Below are 16,889 nucleotides of genomic sequence, written 5' to 3'. Positions count from 1 at the left end.
AAAACTCTCTGTTCATTCTACACACACAAATGTCTTAAACCACACAGTTTTATTGATCATACAGAAAGGCAACAGAAATGATAATGACCTGACACACACACATACAACTGTGTAGCAACTGTACAGATTACAGTAGATACCTGTATCCTGAAAAGTTCTGAAAATATATCTGTTCTGTATTACTCAAAAAGCATGAATTCAGTTATTCAGTAACATTACTGAAATGACAATTACATGCACAGATAAAATAACCTGAAAGTTTTTTGGACACAAGCTCGGCCCATCCCTGAATCTTAATAATTAAGTGCATTGTTTATTAGCTGCTCTGAGAAATTGTAGCAGTAAACTACATGAAACTCATTAAAAAGCTTAAAGACAGCAGCTGTAAACAAGTAATATTTACATCTTTGCAGGTCTGGACCTCTTCTAGTTTATGTTATTCTCATTACCTGCCATCTATAAAGACTTACATAGACATATTTCACATACTACCGCTTCAATTTCTGTGACTACTCCTTAGTTTAGATACACGTAATTCTTGCTTGGTGCAGAAGCGCTGTTGCTGTAGTATTTGGTGGTTCCAGTGGATCCTCCGGAGCAGGGTCTGCTGAAGCAGCACAGCAAACCTCCGGCCAGCAGGAGCAGGACTCCTCCTCCCCAGTCCACGAAGATACATGGACCCAGCTCTCTCTTAGTAGACTGTGGTACCAGTGGATTGTTGAAGTCGCGCACGATATTATGAGCAGCCCAGCTGACGGGGATGATCAGCAACAAGGCCGCGATGATCATCCAATAGCGGACGCAAGTCTCACCTTGGGCTTGACTTCTTCGTTTTCGATGCAGGTGGTGAAGTCGGCGCCGACGCACAGAGTGAGCAGGGACAGGACAATGAACATGCAGCTGATGATGGTCATGGCACGGGCCGCCTGGAGGTCAGAGCCCAGGATGAGTCGTAGACTTTACACTGCTGCTGTCCGGTACTCTGCTCCACACATTCCATCCACAAGCCCTCTTCCTGAACCTGTGTGGCAGAGGAAAAATATGAAATATACCTTCTTATCCATAGAATTTAATCAACATCCTTTATTTATTTAATAATATGAATAAATTATGATGAAGTGTTATATTTTGTGCACTGCACAAACATACACATTTATTCTTTGAATTGAGCTTTTTAAAAAGGCAGCAATGGTTTACCTGTGCAGTGATGATGTTCTGGCCAATAAAAGCAGAAACCTTCCATCTTGGAACAACAATGGTCACAACCGCTGCAATGAGACCAAAAATTCCCAGCGCCGTACACGCGATCTGTACACCAGATGAGCCCATTCTGAAAGAGGAGTAAAGGACATTAAATTATAATAGGCCTAATAATAATAGATTAGAAAAATATTATTGGTGCTCTCAGCTTGGAAACAGTGTTAACCTGAAAGTAAAGCAAACAAAGAAAAAATGCACACTCTGCAAAAGCAGTAGTTTAGATAATAGCAGGAGAATAGCAGAAGATAGTGGTTTTGAATCCTTCCTGTTTGCCTCATGGTATATTTTGTAAGACATATTCTAAACTAGTTCTTAAGCGTTTGCAATATTAACACAATGGCTCCTCCCTTCAGACAGGTGCATACAGGATTTTTTTTCCCCTGTTTGAAAGTTTTCACAAAGAGTAAACAGTTTGAACTTTACCTTTTCTTGTAGCTCTTTGATGAAAATTCTCTGTAAGTTTCCTCTTGTTTTTGGATGTAGTCTTTCAGCTTTTTCTTTAGGTTAGTCTCCCTCCTTCCCAGACTGTTACCTCTAATGAAGGTGTTGTGATGTGAGAATGCTTTTGTAGAGGATTCCAGTGGGTGGGGTAGAAATGAGACAGAGGCAGGTTTGTAAAGAGGAACTGTCTGGACTTCTTCCTTTTCTCTCTGTTGCTTTCTTTCCCCCTTTTTACCTCACCTTCTTAAAGTTTGTAGATAGAGAAGGTCTGTCTTTGATATTTTATTTTATTTTTGTTAAAAATAAATGGTTTGCATTTGTGTACACTGATATTATCATCACATACATCACGTTACCAGGATACTGAATGGAAATATTCCCTCTTGGAGGTCCGACATCATGAAATACTGTGAATCATAAAGCCTCTGAAACTTCTGCAGTAATCATGATGGCATGTCAAAAACGACCTCATATGCTCTCCTCATTACTAATTACATACTCAGTATTAATGAATTTACTCTTATTCAGTTACTAATTGTGATGTTCGATGCAGTTGTGGCAACATTGTTGATACAATGTTTCGTCTGTACTCATGACCACCTCACACATCTCTAAATTGCACAATAATCTTTAGTGCACTGTGCTGTTTTAAAAATTACAAAAATCTATATTCAGTTGTATGTTCATAAATGAACCAGAAGCTATTCTGTGTTAAATGGAGAGGGTGAAGTTAAATTCTCACCCCTAAAAATACACTTTTTTGTTCAATAGGCTATCTTCATATTTTACAGCCATACATCCTTTAAATTTTCCCCACACCACATTCAACCTTTAAATCTCAGAGAGCCTACTTATTCAGCTTAGAACATGACAAGTGACAAAAGTGAATTATTTTAAATGAATCTGGTTGGCAAAACACCTTTTAGACATGATCAGTCTTGTGAATAAAAATAATCAAAACAAACGCATTTAAACCAGGGCGAAGGTTTCTGGAAAGGGATGGGCGAATAACAATATGCCTTAAATTGGAAGAATAACCTATGTCAGCAAATAATTGTGTGGAAGGAATTTTCCTGCTTATCTGAACACACCCATATGTTGCAAGGCATAATCAATCAATTACAGAGAGCATTCATTCACTTCTGACAGTGCATTTAAATAGAGCTACATTTCCTAAGAGTAGCCTATAATAAGATAGCATTTATGTTTTTGGAAAAGGCAGCCCAGAACAATTCAGAAAAAACATAGGCTATATGTTATTTCACAATAAACCTATGGAAATTGTACCCTCGTTTGTGCAGTAAATTTATTTAAATTTGAATGTTAAAAGTTCATATTGCTCATGTTCTATTCTGTATTTTTAATATAAATCATACACTTTCAGAATAAAAAGGTTGCATTTTATGCATGCAACAGCTTATTACTGGCAGTCCCTTATGACCGCGAACTATGGTAAAGTGAACATAGTTTAACTATAGTATTTGTAGATTTCCTTGGTTACCACTACAGTAAACATATTTTAACCATGTGTAAACAAAAATATAAACCTAAAAAGTTGCATTTAAGGCATATTGAATGTATAAATGCATTTCAAATATAAAGTTAAGTAGGTATTATTACCCCATGTACTCATAATAATTACATAAATTTCATAATCTAAAAGTTCAGTTTAGAAGTATCGTATCTGTATCGATATCGACGATACTGGCCAAAAGTTAAAAGTATCGGTATCGTATCGAAAACAAAATATGTGGTATCGCCCATCCCTATTTCTGGGCTTAATACACAAGTTGCGTAACGCAACAAAGCACTGAATCGGTTACACGCAAGTTCAGAAGTCGCGTCGAAAAACCGTTACAAACATTCAAGGCACTGAGTGGAGCAGCATGAATATCTGCGGTAAGACAACAAATCCTTTCAAATAAACTATGACTTGTGTGTTACATAATGAATAAATGACGACGTGCCACAGAATTGGTGAAAAATTAAGCACACGCGAGGTTAATGAGGCCAAAATATTAATTCAGTTTAAAATTAAATTAAAAATTATATTAATTCAGTTTACAGACCGGTGTTCCGGTTGAATATACTGTGGGGGTGTTCCTGGATTTAAAAAAAGCTTTTGACACTATTGATCATGATCAAAAGCTTTTGACACTATTTTGACACTATGGAATAATTTGCATACGGAATTAAAATTGTGTAATTCACTTTGTAAATTCAAGAAAATGTTTAAAAACAAGGTGATTAATCATTATTTAATTTAACGGGTATTGAAAAGGAAGAAAAAAAATTATTTTTCCTTCTTTCTTTTTTTTTTTTTTTTTCTTTATATACTTTGTATATATGTATGTGTGTCTTGTATTAATCACTACTAGTGAAAAAGTGCCGCTCATTTGATTGATAATTATGTACAATGGGTAGGCTTAATAAGCAGAGGCTTCAGCCTACACCTTTTCGGTTATTATGTATAACTTTATTTATTTTTGTATGATTGATTGTCTGTGAGGACCGAATTAAAAAAAAAATTGAAAAAAAAAAATTAAGTGAAGAGTTCATTTTTCCGCGTATAACGTTACCATGGTTACTAAAACCTAAAGCCTGAGATGCCAGCTAGACCACAGACACTACTCTGCCAGTAAGTTACAACTCGTACGTGTTTACTAATTATTATAAACTATTGTAATTAATTAATGGGACGTACGGAAGAACTTAGTGACTTAAAACATGTTCTCATACATTTATGCATTTGTTTGTGATTACAAAGCAACTTTAGAGGGCGCTGGCGTGTAAGACGATGATCCTGTAGGTAGGGAAACTATGAACAAACCTGTCAGACATCAAACAGTTAATGTTAATAACAACGTGAGCGCCTCGATATAATAATGCGGCCTTGAGCTATCATTTATCATAATGCTATAGTCCCTAAACCTAAAGTACATTATAATCGCCAGCAATTTCATAGTACGTGAACATTTTTTTTATTTTTTTATTTATTTTTATTGCAGAACAACATACATATACAGAGGAACACAATGTATTATTACATTCAAAACAGCATCAAAGAAACAATGAAAAAAAAATAATAATTACACAGGGGAAAATAAAAAAAATTACAAAGAAAAGGATTCAAAAATTCTATACATCCGTTTCGCTTTTTTATTACTTGCTTCTTTTAGGGCTTCAATATAATGTTTAAGCTCAATTTCAAATAATATGATGTTAGGTTTATTATTTGACCATTTCTGCTTGTGTATATGGTATTTTCCATACATAAGTATTAAGTTAACAACACAATTTTGCTCCACACTCTTATTTTTGTATGACAAAAAATATCTTTACCAGATAGTTGAATCTTTACTTTTGTAAATTTAAATATCAGATATTCAACATCAATCCAAAACAATTGGGTAAATACACATTCAAAGAATAAATGTTTTATTGATTCTTCTTCTGTATTACAAAAGCTGCATGTAGTTTCCATGTCTCTAAAAATTCTTGAGACCACAGTACGTGAACATCCCCTCTGCTTTTTCACATCATTGACGTCATTACTTTACAACTCGGGGGGCGGAGCTCTGGAAATGAACACTAGCCAATGAGCGACCACACCCTCAGTTCAAACGTGACATGTAAGCCAATCATCTCCCTGCATTTACAGGAGGAGGCGGGTCCTATCAACCTACGTTGATTTTGCTCCTCAACTACACTGTCTTTTTTAAAGTTCCGTAGACTATGAGAGAAAGGGGGTTGTGAGGAAACGGAAAATAGGGACAGTTTGAATGTCTTTGATGCTCGTGGGGCATAAAGAGAATCAAAATAAGAGACGAAGGGGTATATCTGGGATCTTTTGTATCATATTAACCGTTTCCTGGTGTTTAAATACGGGTAGGCAATAGCTAGCGCCATCAGGCTAACGGTGTTAGCAGCTAGCGATCAACCAAACGACAAAGGAAATATAGCCAGTAAATCCACATTACCATAACGATATCTTTTATACGCTTTTCTTATTCGGACTGGGGCCTTATTTTTTGACCAATCACAAAAATAGCAGAAAACGGCAGACTCGACCTGTTTGAATAAACCCGAGAAAAACCCACTAAGATGGCGGAGCCGGACAAATTAAACATTGACTCCATAATACAGCGTCTCCTGGAAGGTGAGCGCTTCTCTGCACAGCTTTTAATTATAAACTGTGGTTCTGAAATGAAATACGTAAAACCAACAAATGCGTGTATATATGTGTTTGTATTGCATATGTGTCGTATTAAAGAACAATTGTGAGCATATTTGTGTCCCGAGAAAAAGCCGGGGGAAGTGGAGCGAATTAGCAGTTGCTAGCCAACCAGTCTAAACTAATTAATTAAAACTCTGCCCGGGAGTTTTATAGCCAGAATCTCGCAGCTATCATTGCAAAAACCGATATTGCTGACAACTGCATGTTCTCTTTTTTCTTATTCTCATCATTTTTAAGGTTATGAGCCGATGTGAGCGGAAATTCTGCCAGTATTTCATTTAATGACTAACGTTACTTGTGTGCTTAAAGTGACTCACATTTCTGTCTCTGTCCAGTTCACATTTGCTGTTTGGTCACCTTCCATTTTAGCAGGGGAAGTCCTGTGTCTAATTAAGATCGGCAGCAGTAGGATTACTCTGACTAATGAGGATGTAGTTAGTGCAGGTGCAGTACCAAGTGATCTTCACAATAGAGGCCCTCAAGACATGGCATAAACCGTGGAAGCTGAGGAGAGGCTGGATTTATACATTTACGTTGTCTATGCATAAAAAAGGGTTTCGTGATTTGCAGTTACTCTTGACTGTAAATGCTTTAGTTCTTAGATAGGATTTCCAGAGAGTCCTGCTTGTTGTATGGTAGATAATGATTACTGGGTTTGGTTTTAATGCCTATTTAGTGACCTAATTGCAAAGATTTAATTGCATAGTCCTGTAAACATGGTCGATCCAGGCTAATTTACAGAGTAATATCATATTAGATGGTCGTTAATGTTCTTCAGGAAGAGACATTGTTCTGTAATATGATTTAAAATTCAAAGTTGATTTCTACGAAGTGGAAGTATACTATTTTCAGATACTAAATATGAAATATACTGAACAGTTTTTTTTTTATAACTGCTTCAGGTTTGGAAGAAGTATGTAGCCTCATAAGACATTGGAAACAGTTTTTCTTTCTTTTTTTGACGTGTTGTCCCTTTAGTTGCACTAGAAATGTCTTTTTTACTTAATGTTTGCTGATGCATACTGAGGGTAAACATTGCGAAGCTTAGCACAGATGGGCTTAATAAACCTAAGCAAGCTGTTTAACAAATATCTGAATCCCATCAAGCATGTGTGCTGCATAACATGAGTACTTTAGGTCTTCCAAACTATGTACCATCTCCAGCCGTTTCTGTAGCAAAGGAAGTTGTGCATAAGGTCATAAGCAGGCCCACACGACATTGTAGTTTCTGACAAATTTATCATTCATAACATTTTTTTTTACCAATCTCCACCTCTTGTGTTATTTTAATAAATATTTTATCATACTTTAATCCATTTCAACAAATACCACGTTTTTACAAATTTAGTGTGGGCCTGATGTGGTGTGAGGTCTGATGCTGGTGGGGCATTTGAGCTGCTGGATAGAATTTAGGCTTTATTTACTTGGCAAGAAACTGAATGTCTTTTTCACAGTATTTTGTCCTTTGTGAGAAAAGGGAAAGAAACACACAATTTAAACAGTCACAAAGACCTACAAAGAAAACATTTTCACATACACTGGACCTTTTACCTTTTGGCATTAGGTCCTGTTGGCTGCATGGCTGTGTAAACACATTTTTCTTTCTGCAAATTGCAGTAAAAAAATAAATAAACAAGCCTGATACTAGTTGTATTTAAATCTTATGTAATCCTGCTGTCCTTTTTTCCCCTTAGAGTTTGATGCCTCCGTCCAAAGTCCTGATTCTCCCGAGGATCTTATGTTTATTTGATAGCTGCTCTTTAAATTACACAGATATCAATATTATGAAGATATTTTTGCTTATTTTGTCTTCGGTTTTTAGGTTGGGGAGCAAGTGCATTGCTCTGACCTTGCAGGGAGGGTCAGTGTTTGTATGCAGGGCAGGCACACACGCAAGTGCAGTACGGTGAACGAATCAGAATCTGAGTGTTGTCCTATGTTCCAAAGTTTTCTTGTGTACATGGGTTACTGTGCCTGTACTTTGGAAATAATTACAAGAAGTTGCATAACTTAATCCTCTCTTTTAATGAACACAGCGGTGCCTCTTCTGACAGGCAGTACCCTTTTTTTTCATTTTTTTTCCGGATTCCAACACTTGTTCTGTGGAATGTTTAGAGATTCCAGCTTTTAAGTCTAGATGCTTTCGGTTCATGCTGTTCTGTACTGCCGCACTGTTGTGCCTGATGCCTCATGGCCAACCAACGAAAATCAATTGTACTGATTACAGGTGGCATGAAGGAAACTTTTGCACACTTTTTTTTTTCTCTCTCTCTCTCTCTTCTCTTGGTGCTGGTTGCTGTTTTCCCAGCATCTGCTATCATTTGTTGTTTTGTTGAGGTGTCACAAATAAGTTATTTTCTTCTTCTCCGATTGTACCTCTATCTCACTGCCTTGATTGGATTTAAGTGTGGAGGGTATCACCTCTGAGAACCTGACGCGTTTGAGGCAAAACACATGGATGTCCGTGTGACGAGCACGTGCGTGCCGAACCGATTAAGTGCTGGACTGTTGGCATGACATTTCATGTATTTCCCCATAGCATGACATTGCTAGATGCACACTTTTAGTTAAATTTGATTGATTGCCTTGTTCTCTGCACTGCTTTCTCATTTGTAAGAATATTAACACGCCTACTAGCTACAGCTCGAGAGGTTTATTTGATTGTTTATCAACCAAGTACACCCCCATTTTTGTGGGCGGTTGAACTGTTCTTTGCAGTACCTTTTATTTATACTTATTTATGAAATTTAGCACACCTAACTTTGCACACCTACTGGTTATCGTTTGAAAGGGTTTATTTGCTTGTTTGTCATAGGTCCACCCCCTCCCTTGTGTTGGGTCTAAGCTCTGTGATGCTTATTGGCCCCGTGACTAACTTTAGAGCAAGTGCTCTTAGGGCATTAGCCGGCCTTAATCTGGGTTTAAAGTGACGAGCGGCAGGATCCTATTTATACCCACTTTTCACTGACTGAGCCGATGGGCTTCCGGTCACTGTCCAGGCCCTCAGATCACTCTTCTGCTGCCTGAGACCTTAAAGGCCTTCTTTCAGTTGACCCCACCTAACTGTTAGCCTGGTGTGCGTCATCTGATTTGTTTGTTAAAAACAAAGCTGTGGTATTTAACTTCACTTATCAGTTACCAAAAAATGCGAAGTGGTTGTTCCACAATATGGAAGTCAAATTCAGTTTATTGTCTTTGCTCTATAGGGCAAGGCAGAAAGTGAAATGTAGCTTCCCAGGTGACTTGGATGCAAACATAGACTGTTCGTGACAGCGCAGTAGCAACCGAACAATTCTCCATTATCATCAGTGTGCACAAACAATAAACCTGAGGCAAGATAAATATAGAGCTCATCTACAAATAAGCAGCAGGGTATGGATGTCAAACACACTAGTTGATTTAGCCCTATGTACAGATTAAAATAAAGGAAAAGTAACAATACTTTCCCTCAACATTTGCAGTACACAATTCAAGTCTTTCTGGAGGATTAAAAGTATCAAATAGATTCAGTGCTTGAGTGCCATTACATGCATATTTGCTTGCATGCAGATGTAATACAGTTACACTACCATAAAAATTAGTTTTTGAAAATGAAAAAACTCTGCATGCTATACAATGCTGTATTTGATGAAATGCAGTAAAAACATAAATATTGCAATTTTAAATAGATTTTTTTTATTTATTTTAATATATTGAAGTATTTTATTTCCGTTATTGCAAAGTTGAATTTTCAGCATCATTACTCCAGTCTACAGTGTCACATGTTCCTCCAGAAATCATTCTAATATGATGATTCATCGCTCCAGAAACATTTTTTGCTTTTAATGATAAAAAAAACTGTTGTATTGCTTAATTTATATACTTTGTGGAAATCTTGATACAGTTTTAATTTTTAATCCATGTAAAGTTCAAATGAAGCATTATCAATGCCTTTACTATTGCTTTTGGCCAATTTAATGCATCCTTGCTGAGTAAAAGTGTGAATTTCTTTAACTTACCCCAAACTTGAATGGTAGTGTACATGCATGAATGGGAAAAGGCATAACTTGATAAGTTCCTGCCTTGGTGGATGGTGATAGCTATAATTTAAGTCTCAGTATTTATTCATATTTCACATTTTTATTGGATTTTATTTTATTATTATTTATTATTTTATTGGAGTGTTCATTACCCGTATCTACCTGCCTAACCCTATTACTATTTGGGTATTGAAACTTGATATAGAGAATTATGATGAAGTAACTGAATGCTGAAGGCATGTATTTTTCACTGTGAAGGATTGTGCTGTAAATGTCTTTAAATGTGTATTCAGGTTGGATGAACATTGAGTCAGCCAGCTGCTTCTCTCAGTAGACCTTCACGTTACTTGAGACATCTTCTGTGCTGCTGATTTAAATTGATAGATTGTCATAAGGCTGGATGCAAAGAAGCATGTTTTGTTTTCCAGCATTTGTCCTGCACCATGAAACTAGTTTTGCAGTCGCATTGGTCAGTTAGTTTGATGTCATAATTTGTATATATTTTTTTTTTTTTTTTTCAGTATCGACTATTTGTGTCCTTGCTTAATCTGTGAGAAACCTCATGCTTTAAACATTTATTTAGAGGTGTAGGCTGGTTGGATCGATTTTGTGAATGTGCACAAATAAGCCATCTCTCAAATGCTTGCATAACTGCCTTATTATGTGATTCACCAAGATACGCTCAGTACTATTATTCTTGCCTGAAGCCAGTCATGTGAAATGTATATTTAAAACCCAGCAACTGCTTGAATACAACTGTGGGGCTGCCTCAGGGTCTTTTATCTTTCCTTTCCGAACATCCCATACACTTATATGACACTTCTGATGTATGGCCAGTGTGACCTCGGAGATGTCATTTACAGCCCTTGTCAAAGAGACTGCAATATTTCTCCTCTCCAGATACATCCTGTGCTCTTTCTTTCATCCGCTGCTGCCAGCTAAACCCCTGAACAGCGTGTCATGCAGCCAGTCTAAAAGGGCACGTTTGAATAATACCGCAGGTCTGCGTTCTGTGAGATGAGTCTGTTTAGAGCCTGCAAGTCTTCTCTGTCACAGAGCAGCAGCAAATCTCGTTGGAGCTCAACCTTTTTTTTTTTTTTAAGTGACTCCAAGGATAGGTACAGAATCTGTTGACCTATGTTGTTTTGTTGGTCATGAGTATTTGTTTCTGTCTGAAGTTCAGTTGCACATCATCTTCAAAACTGTTCAGAGATTACTCAGAGGAGAGCTCTTTAAACTGTATTGTGGTTGTTAAAAGCCATGTGTGCGGCGGTTGTGTTAGTGTGCATTAGACGACATGCTAATGAATGCTTAAACAAACCTGCTAAATTCTGTAAATGCCTTTGCAGAATCAAATGTGGTTTGCGTGCATGCTTGAGCCGAGACACATGATTTAGAGTTTCAGTGTACTGATGTGCGTCACTGGTCTGTACAGCCCATCATTTCAGAGAGCCTCTTGAGTCGAGTTTATCATCCTCTAGATCTTCCTCCTAGTTTTCACAGCACTTATTGGGTATAATCTGGCACATTTGCTTTTTTGTTTGGCTTGTTTCCTGCTTTTCTCATTTTGTCCCTTCTGCTTATTTGTGTTTTTCCAGTTAAAGGCTCCAGGCCAGGCAAGAACGTACAGCTGACCGAGGGCGAAATCCGTGGCCTCTGTCTCAAATCTCGGGAAATTTTCCTCAGCCAGCCAATTCTGCTGGAGCTGGAAGCACCGCTCAAGATCTGCGGTGAGTATGTTTGTCCTACAGGCCTCCCCCCTAAATAGAAACCTGGAAGAAAAAGGAATCCGTGTCCTAATTTGTGCAGCTTCCTGTATTAAACAAAATTGTTCTGGTGTCTCTGCAGGCGACGTTCATGGTCAGTACTATGACCTCCTTCGTCTCTTTGAGTATGGCGGCTTTCCTCCTGAGAGCAACTATTTGTTCCTGGGGGACTATGTGGACAGAGGGAAACAGTCTCTAGAGACCATCTGCCTCCTGTTGGCCTACAAAGTCAAATATCCTGAAAACTTCTTCCTGCTGCGTGGCAACCATGAGTGCGCCTCTATCAATCGTATATATGGCTTCTATGATGAGTGTGAGTAGAATTACATTACCACTAATGACACCTCTCCGTATACACATTACATAGTTTTAAATGCTAAGAGGCAGGTTTTTCCCATCTCTTCAGGTAAGCGACGATATAACATTAAGCTGTGGAAGACTTTCACAGACTGTTTCAACTGTTTGCCTGTGGCTGCCATTGTAGATGAGAAGATCTTCTGTTGCCATGGAGGTAAGAGTGCAGGCAGAGGTCTTTTGTCCCCATAGCAATTTTAATGTTCTGTCCTAACTCCTCTATTGACTTTGCAGTTTGCCTGGAGAAGTTAAAATATAGCTGTTCATAGCCATATCACTGGGAGACCATAAAGTTTGGTTCATTTGATTGGCACAAACTCAGGGGACTTACTAAATGGGTTTAGCATACACTTCATTTGAACTGCAGACGTGGGAGTAATCTACTCTGGAAATGAACTGTAATTGTAACCAAAATAAAAAAATAAATCAGTCATCACGTCTTTAAAATAACTGCTCTGCCTAGCAACTGAAATGATGTAAATATGGAGCACTGTAAACACAAAAGCCCGTATGGAGTGCTCGCATAAAGATGCTGATGTTACGTTTTATGACTTCAAGCTGCTTAAATGTGAGGTGTTCACTAGAACTGTTTGTCATGAATGCATTATGTGGGGGAAACGGCAGACAACCAGCATTTCCTGCGAAGCTCATATACCACAGCCGCATCAGACGAAATCATATTTTAGTTGTGAATGTGCAGTCTCATTTGAATTGAGTTGCCTTTACTGTCTGCACTCAAAAACAAAAGCAGGAAGTGTATTGTGATTAGTCTGATTCACCAAAAAAATCTAACTTTTTTTTTTTTAGGAACTCTGCAGACAAATGTATCTTTCTCATTTATTCATGCTGATGAAAGAGTGTCATAATTACAAATTTCTGTTTACAGATTTAATGCCATTTCTTGTGGTGTTTTGCAGCCCACTGCGTCTGGATGCTTCTTGGCAAATTATTTAAGTTGCTCCCTAGAAATGCATTTTGAAACATAATGAATTGTTTTCTGCTCCAGGCCTCTCTCCAGACCTCCAGTCAATGGAGCAGGTGCGGCGCGTCATGAGGCCCACGGACGTACCTGACCAGGGCCTGCTGTGTGACCTGCTTTGGGCTGACCCAGATAAAGACGTGCTGGGTTGGGGAGAGAATGACCGTGGCGTGTCCTTCACCTTCGGTGCTGATGTGGTGGCCAAATTCCTTCACAAACATGACATGGACCTAATATGCAGGGCACATCAGGTTAGTTTATGCTCTTCAGTGGTACGAATGTTTCCATAAAGCATTGCAGCATTAAAAGACTCTACAAAATGTGACGTTATCTTCTGTTGCAGGTGGTGGAGGACGGTTATGAGTTTTTTGCGAAGAGACAGTTAGTCACCCTGTTCTCTGCTCCTAACTACTGTGGCGAGTTTGATAACGCCGGGGCCATGATGAGTGTGGATGAGACACTCATGTGTTCCTTCCAGGTAAGAGAAGAAGAGCTGTCATTTTCCTCCCTCTCTTTTGCCTTTACCTGATTACAAGGCTTTCCAGTTTCTCTGGAAATGCATCAAGTATACTTGCTTGTAATAGGTCTGGCCAACTTCCTCTGTAGTTTTGCATTAGATCATCTTTTGAAGGTTGTTCTCTACAGTGACTCTGTTCTGTTTCAGAAAGGTAGTGCATTACCAAAAGATGCTTTTTACTCTGAGTACAAAGCTAAGAAAGCTTGGGTCATTAATCATGCTGCCATGTAAGGTACTTCATTCTAAATGTGCAGTAACATTTCACAGCCAGTAAAGCTCTGTCTATTGTCAGTGGTGTAACAAGGTTTTTAATCAATGAAGTTCTGTAATTTCAGGAAAATCTTCACTTTCTATTGTTAATTCTAAATTATAATGTCTCAGACCAACATGACCTATTAAAAAGTTTGTGGGGAAATAATTTAGGTATTTCTCTTGAACACATTTTGAAATAATTGGATTTTGTCTGAAAATTAGCCAAACTATTTCTACAATATACTGTAGTAAAATCACTGGGGGATAAAGTCACAGTTTTGCAAATGTATTTGTATTTTGTATTTTTTTGGTAACACTTAAACCTTTATATATAATGCATTAAAAGACACATTAATTATGCCTTGTAATGTACTTTATAATGCATTGTACAATCTCGCGTATAATTGTTACCACAGTTAATGCATTATAACAGGTATCAATTCACAATTTCAATTATTTGACAAGATAATTGTATACCCTTTAATAGTCCTTTATAATGCATTGCACACAAAGCTTTGGTAAAGTATTACCATGTTTTTGTGACAAATTAGTACATTTTTAAATAATCCAATTCTTTAAAGTGTTTATGGAGTAAACAAAATACCCACTATTTGTTTATTGGATTTAAGGACAACTAATTGGATTTCAGATTTTCAGCCGTTTCACATTAGCATATGTTGCTGTCAGTTGTGCGTCAAGTGCCTCGTGTTGAGTGTCCTTAGTAGGCAGCTTCCTATGTAGGCAGCTCAGTATTGCTAATGTTAAACTGTCTTGAAATAAGTCCAGCACAGAGTTGTTGCCTATATAGAGTGTTTTTAAAATGGTCACTTGTGAGGTTCCATGAACGCTAGGTTGATCTCGGTGTAAGTAGCTCAGTTGGATTTGAAACGGAGCTTCTGCATTGCTCACAGTATGTATTGAAGTGCTCTGTCTCTCTGTGGGCGGACATGTCTATATTTGGAAGTGTGTTTGCAGTTGTGCGCCATTGCTTACTCTCGTCCTCTCTTTCTCTCAGATCCTTAAGCCAGCCGATAAGAAGCTGTACTACGGTGGAGGAGGTGGAATGGGATCAGGGCGTCCAGTCACCCCGCCGCGAAATTCAGCCAAGGGTGGAAAAGCCAAGAAATAACACCCGCTGGATGGCACCAACACACCCCCCCCCCCCCAACCAACCGTCCTTTCTTCCGAAATTCCCTGTTCTGACCCCACTCTTTCTCTACCTCCCTTCTTTCTTTCCATCTCCAAACGGCTGTAAAGCAAAACAGTACCCAGGGTTGAAGAGTACCTTTCTTCTCTCTCTCTCTCTTTTAATTTTTTTCCTCATGTAACTTGACAAAATGTGTTTATATATGAGACCACGTGTGTGAGCGTCGGTTATGTTTGTTACGCTCTTTGTGTTTGTTTTTCCACCCACCCATCCCTCCCCCTCCAACACTCATTGCCCCCATCTCTCCACCTGTCTCTCTGTCAGGGAGCCTGTGATGAAGCCTACGTGTAAATGCCCCCCAGTCAGGCTCTGGGGAAGATAGAGACAGACAGAGGGGTCAAAGGGGGGTGGGTCGAGAGGTGAGGGTCAAGCTCCCTCAATGTTTATATCCCTGCGTTGTTTCAAACACAGAACTTGCACATCCTGCATTAGTTAGAGAGCCAGTCTTGAGTGAAATGTGATGCATGTATACACACACACATGCAGGGAGAATGGATGTGCAGAGAAAGCATGAGGTAGAGAGAGACTGTCACAGGTGCATAATTTCCATTTAGAGGTCCAATGATTTAAAACACAATCATGTTGGAACTTTTTACTTTTTTGTAGATGGATCACAACAAAAAGCTTTGAAATTCTTTGCTTACTATGTGTGTTTTTTTAGTGTCTTTTTTGAAAGACAATTATCAATAAAGAGAACTTTATTTAAAGTTGTCATCCTGTACTATCTATCTTGCTGTGTCCAGTTTGCCCAAGTTACGACTCTCTTCCTCAGGTGTTTACTGTTGTTTCGTTCTCTATTTTGACTGAAGAGGACTGAATGTAGTCTTTCAGGATTGACCAAAGTTGACATTTGCTGAGAAAGACTGAGGTTGTGCACCTAATCATTTTCTGTTTGTCTCCAGCTTGCTTGCTGTGTGCTTCCTCTCAACTCAGTCTCCTCCCCTTTGCTCCAGTTCTGCTTTCCATTAACCTTTTTAATTACTTAAACATGATTACTCTTATCTGTCCTATTGGTCTGTCTGTTCTTCTTTTCTTCCTCCACCCTTTACTAGTTAGCATTATCTGGGTTTTTAATGTTGGGCGTTGCACCCAGCTCCAGATCTTGCTTTGCCAGCTCAACTTGTCCCTTTCCTCTAGAGACCTGTTGTCCTTTTCATTCCCCTCCCTCCATTTCAAAAGTGTTTTGAATTGCCAGGCAGGATTTAAAGTTTGATCCATTTTAAGTCTCAGAGGAGCTGCTACTGTAATTAGGATTTAAGCATTCTTCTGCTTGCCACACAAACCCCAATCTCTGCTGCCAGCAGATGGCGCATTTCACACAACTCTGAGTCACTATTACACTTTAATGTGTTTGGAAGGTATAAGGATACTGCAAAGCAATACACTAGTGTCCTCTGCTGGCTCAAAGACACTGAGTTCTTGTAGTGCTCTGCTTTATGTTCTGAGATGAATATTTGTAAGGCGAAGTAGTGATATCCAAATTGGTTTAAATCAAGCAGGTCATCCTTTAATTTTTGTAGCTTAAATGTATTTTAAAATTTCTGAAAAATATAATTTATTATTCTATATGGTGACCTAGCTTTTGATGAGGGGAAAGGTTAACTATGCTTTAGATGTTTAGAACGACATCCCATAATTTAGGTCTTCAGGTCAAGGTATGTCTGTCTTTGTTGACGTAACATTTCTGGTCAGTATAGGAGACTAGCACTGACAAATCAAACTGATAAGTGTAGTGATTGCATTTCTACATGCTTCTATTGCTTTCTTGCATCAGAACTACTTGTTGTATACAGAACATAATGCTGGCAACAAAACATGAGACATCTAAGCCATTGCTCATCTGGCATCTGATTGTCA

The 16,889-nt window shown here is 38.3% G+C and overlaps 1 protein-coding gene and 1 pseudogene across 1 annotated transcript; one reads left to right on the top strand and one right to left on the bottom strand.

Annotated features, from left to right (window-relative positions):
* Positions 1-30: 30 nt before the first annotated feature.
* Positions 31-1,903, bottom strand: LOC132145211 (claudin-4-like; annotated as a pseudogene).
* A 3,467-nt stretch (positions 1,904-5,370) lies between these two features.
* On the top strand, positions 5,371-15,739 carry LOC132145199 (serine/threonine-protein phosphatase alpha-2 isoform). Its single transcript, XM_059556021.1, has 7 exons — positions 5,371-5,860; positions 11,556-11,687; positions 11,806-12,036; positions 12,130-12,234; positions 13,084-13,307; positions 13,400-13,534; positions 14,841-15,739. Exons 1-7 carry the CDS (start codon positions 5,806-5,808, stop codon positions 14,952-14,954), a joined length of 996 nt encoding a protein of 331 aa, XP_059412004.1. The 5' UTR covers positions 5,371-5,805; the 3' UTR covers positions 14,955-15,739.
* Positions 15,740-16,889: the final 1,150 nt, after the last annotated feature.

This window comes from Carassius carassius, chromosome 1 (assembly GCF_963082965.1).
Source record: "Carassius carassius chromosome 1, fCarCar2.1, whole genome shotgun sequence".
Taxonomy (NCBI): Eukaryota; Metazoa; Chordata; class Actinopteri; order Cypriniformes; family Cyprinidae; genus Carassius; species Carassius carassius.
Note: the sequence above shows the minus strand (reverse complement) of the source record. Positions and strands in the feature narration are given on the sequence as shown.

What these genes read in the sequence shown, in the direction of transcription:
- LOC132145199 (XM_059556021.1), top strand. Translation starts at nt 5,806, where the DNA reads ATGGCGGAGCCGGACAAATTAAACATTGACTCCATAATACAGCGTCTC. An exon ending in AGCACCGCTCAAGATCTGCG is followed by an intron (nt 11,688 to 11,805) that starts GTGAGTATGTTT and finishes GTGTCTCTGCAG; the next exon opens with GCGACGTTCATGGTCAGTAC. An exon ending in ATATGGCTTCTATGATGAGT is followed by an intron (nt 12,037 to 12,129) that starts GTGAGTAGAATT and finishes CCATCTCTTCAG; the next exon opens with GTAAGCGACGATATAACATT.